The sequence below is a fragment of the Blastomyces dermatitidis genome (genome assembly GCF_000003525.1).
Source record: "Blastomyces dermatitidis ER-3 genomic scaffold supercont1.3, whole genome shotgun sequence".
Classification (NCBI taxonomy): domain Eukaryota; kingdom Fungi; phylum Ascomycota; class Eurotiomycetes; order Onygenales; family Ajellomycetaceae; genus Blastomyces; species Blastomyces dermatitidis.
In genome coordinates, this window is record NW_025544776.1 from 5,161,193 (window position 1) to 5,164,831 (window position 3,639).

At 41.1% G+C, this 3,639-nt stretch overlaps 1 protein-coding gene across 1 annotated transcript; it reads left to right on the forward strand.

Moving 5' to 3' along the window:
- The first annotated feature begins 471 nt into the window (after positions 1–471).
- BDCG_03317 (uncharacterized protein) lies at positions 472–3,174 on the forward strand. Its single transcript, XM_045418912.1, has one exon. The coding sequence runs from the start codon at positions 532–534 to the stop codon at positions 2,884–2,886; it is 2,355 nt and encodes a 784-aa protein (XP_045275381.1). The 5' UTR covers positions 472–531; the 3' UTR covers positions 2,887–3,174.
- The last annotated feature ends 465 nt before the right edge of the window (positions 3,175–3,639 follow it).

The following is a 3,639-nucleotide window of genomic DNA, read 5'->3' on the forward strand; positions in this document are numbered from 1 at the left end:
CTTACAAGTCAGAAGCCTTCTTATAATAAGTAATTATTCTATTAATAAGTTATCTAGTGAAGTGTGTGATTCTGAGTCTTAAGCTGAACTCTGAAGTAATAGATATATCACTCATATCAAGATAGCTCTGCTTCTTCTAGATATGTGAAAAAAAAAAAAAAAGTGATATTCTTCACAATGAAGAACACACTTTCTTAAAAAAAATATAAAGTATATGAATCTGCTGACTGACAGATTCAGAAAAAATGAAATATCTCTAATAAAGAGTGAGAGTCTTTTCAAAAAAGATGAACTATTTCTTATTAAAAATATTGGTACAACATTCTAAAAAGAAAAATGTGCCATTCAGGCTATAATCTGTAGAATAGTTGAAGGTTGTGTATTGATAGATCTATCTACAAGAACATAATATAGTGGTGGGTCACGTGATCTAGTGGGATCGCTAACCGCAACGGCCGTAAGGGCCAACACCATTTGCCCAGTGTGTCGTCGCTGGTCGCTTTTCTGTAAAACTGACCACAGGTTCTAAAAATGGCGAGCCTTACTCAATTCGATTGTGATATTGTTGTAAAGCACCCATTGAAAACCTCTCTAGATTATCTACGAGATATTCTTGAAGACGCAGAGCATTCTTACCGGCCGCACCTAAACTCCCATGATGGTGCCGTCGATCCTCCATCCTCAGTTTGTCAAGAGGCAATATCGGACCTTCTCGGCGCTTTGATGACGCAAAAGTCGGCTTTCAATCTTTCCTCTCGATTAGGCAATCGCGATCTAGCTTCAGACATCTCTAATCTCTTCAGACATGCTCGACAGGATGACTTCAGCTATGAACTCTACCGCGCACTGTCACAACTTGTCATTCAAAAGGCGCCAGACATGGACATCTGGACTGCTGTTATCAACCTCATTATTACTGTTCTGCGTTCCACTCCTCCACCTAGCGCGCCATTTGATCGAAAAACCCCAATTACGTATAATATGAGCAGCCTCGTCAACTCGAGTGAATATCGCAAAGACATCGATAATGTGCTGAAAGAGGATATAGGACCGATGTTCATTGATATCCCTGGGTTCTACGAAGCCTTCTTTGGAGAAGTGACGGATCTTGAGAACATTGCTGAGACAGTTCTTAAGAACTGCACACAGGGCGATACCCCGCAATACCACAAGAAGGATGGCTGGAAGGAATGGCCTGAGGATGCAAAGGAGCAAGATGTCTTGAAATGGCTTTCCCAAATGATAACTCTGTTCACAGGCTATGTTGAAGAGTTGTTTCCGACCTTCAACATTCAACGAAGGTTATTGGTACAGCCTCATCAACCTCTATTAGGCTCCACGGCGAAACGTAAGCTTGATATCGGCATTGTGGATGGTCCAGCCACTGATAAAGCTGTTGAGTATCACTGGCGGCAGATTCTTGTACCAGGAGAACTGAAGAATAACCGCGGATATGATAAACCTTCATTGGCAGGTCTTGATCTGGGAAGGTATGCAAGAGAAGTACTTTTGTGTCAGGAGACTCGTCGTTTTGTTCTTGGCTTCACACTCTGCGGATCTCTTATGCGGTTATGGGAATTCGATCGATTAGGTGCGATTGCATCCGCGCACTTTGACATCAATAAAGAGGGACAGCGATTTGTCGCCACCGTGCTTGGATTTCTCTGGATGAACAAGGAGCAGCTTGGATATGATCCCACCATTATCGATGCCGAAGGCATTAAGTATATTGACATTGAACGAAATGGGCAAAAGGAGCGTCTCATCATTGACGGATTGATGACGCGGGCACAGTGCATCGCAGGCCGTGCCACAACTTGCTGGAAGGCTCATCGAGAGAACGATGATTCGCAGATACCTCTTGTGATCAAAGACTCATGGCAATACTCAGAGCGCGACGAAGAAGGTGAACTGCTGCGTGAGGCAACTGAGAAGAATGTAGTCAATGTAGCGAGATACTATCATCATGAGACAGTTTGCGTGAGTGGCAAATATGATGATATTCTTAACACCGTTCGACATGGCCTGGATGTTACACAGATGTCAAACAGTTTGATGCTGCCTCTGAGTAGAAGTGAGCCCCGCACCTCACTAGATAGACAAAGTAGCAGTACCACTGGGCGGAAGCGGTCCTCCAGCCGCGCCGACACATCTCTACCGCCACCAAGAAAACGGATTCAGTCTAGTTCTCCTGTTAAGGCAACAAGAATTACAAACCGCGTGCATCGTCGTGTTATCTTCCGTGACTACGGGAAGGCAATCTACAAAGCAAGCTCGAGGGTTGCCCTGCTCGAGACACTGAAGGGCTGCATTGAAGGATATGAGTCTTTACATAAAATGGCTGGAATGCTTCAATGTGATATCTCACCAAACAACCTCATGATGAATGAAGATGATGATAATCCTTCCTTTCGGTCATTCCTGATTGACTTGGACCTTGCAATCAAGGAGCAACGAGAGGGGTTTTCAGGAGCTCGGGGCAAAACTGGCACACGGGCATTCATGTCCATTGGCGTACTTCTTGGTGAAAAGCATTCCTTCATGCATGATCTTGAGTCATTCTTCTGGGTGCTTTTTTGGATATGCATCCACTATGATGAGCTAGGGAAGGGGAGGACTGTTCCATCCTTTGAGAAGTGGAACTATGTGGACACAGAGGAGTTGGCCAAGTTAAAGAAAGGGGAAATAGGTGATGAAAGTGACTTTCTCCGGTCCACAAGAAAGAACTTTACGGAATATTATCAACCATTGGTTCCTTGGGTCAACAAGCTACGGAGGGATGTTTTCCCTGGTAATGGAAGATGGAAAACCCCCAATCCAAATTTGTCTTTTATGATGAAACAGGTACTTCAGGAAGCTCAGATTGACTCAGAGGTGTTGAAGTAATGTATTTAATCTTCTTTTATTCTCCTTTTTTTTTTAAGACCCTCCCCTTCTTCTGATTTTATATATACCCCTGCCTAAACCCATGCGTTGGGATTTGAATTAGTTTGGAGGCCTTTTTGTAAAGTAGAATGTATTTTTTTATCAGTAGCACGTATTAAAATAGTTATATAATATTCTCCTTCGCAGAGGACTTCGGGATAAAGGAAATTGACGAGGCATAAGTACACTAAAGCTAGAAAACAGGGACAATCGTAACGGCGTGGCGAGCATGACTATAAGCGAGAGCAGTATGTGTTGGCCGTTACGGCCGTTGCGGTTAGCGATCCCACTAGATCACGTGACCCACCACTATATTATGTTCTTGTAATCAATACTAGACTGGCTGCTGAGATCATGAATTTCACATTTGATTTCATTTGATCTGGTCTCATATATTTCTTAGCATGAATCTCACTGAGACTAATCATTAAAAAAGCATGCAAAGTGACTATATATCAGATCTTAAAATGAAATTATAACTTGAAAAAAATAAGAAAGTAATCTCATTTAATTTCATTTAGTCTTATTCTTAATATAAAGTTACTATTTTTAAACATTTTAAGGTTTTTTTTAAACTATTTTTAATTTTTTAAAAAGTAACACTTTTTAATAATACTTATATAAGATTTAAAGTTATTTAAAGTAATAAAAATAATTTAAATTGAGAAGTGAAAATTATAATCTTACTTAAAAAATGTAATAAGAGTAGATTAG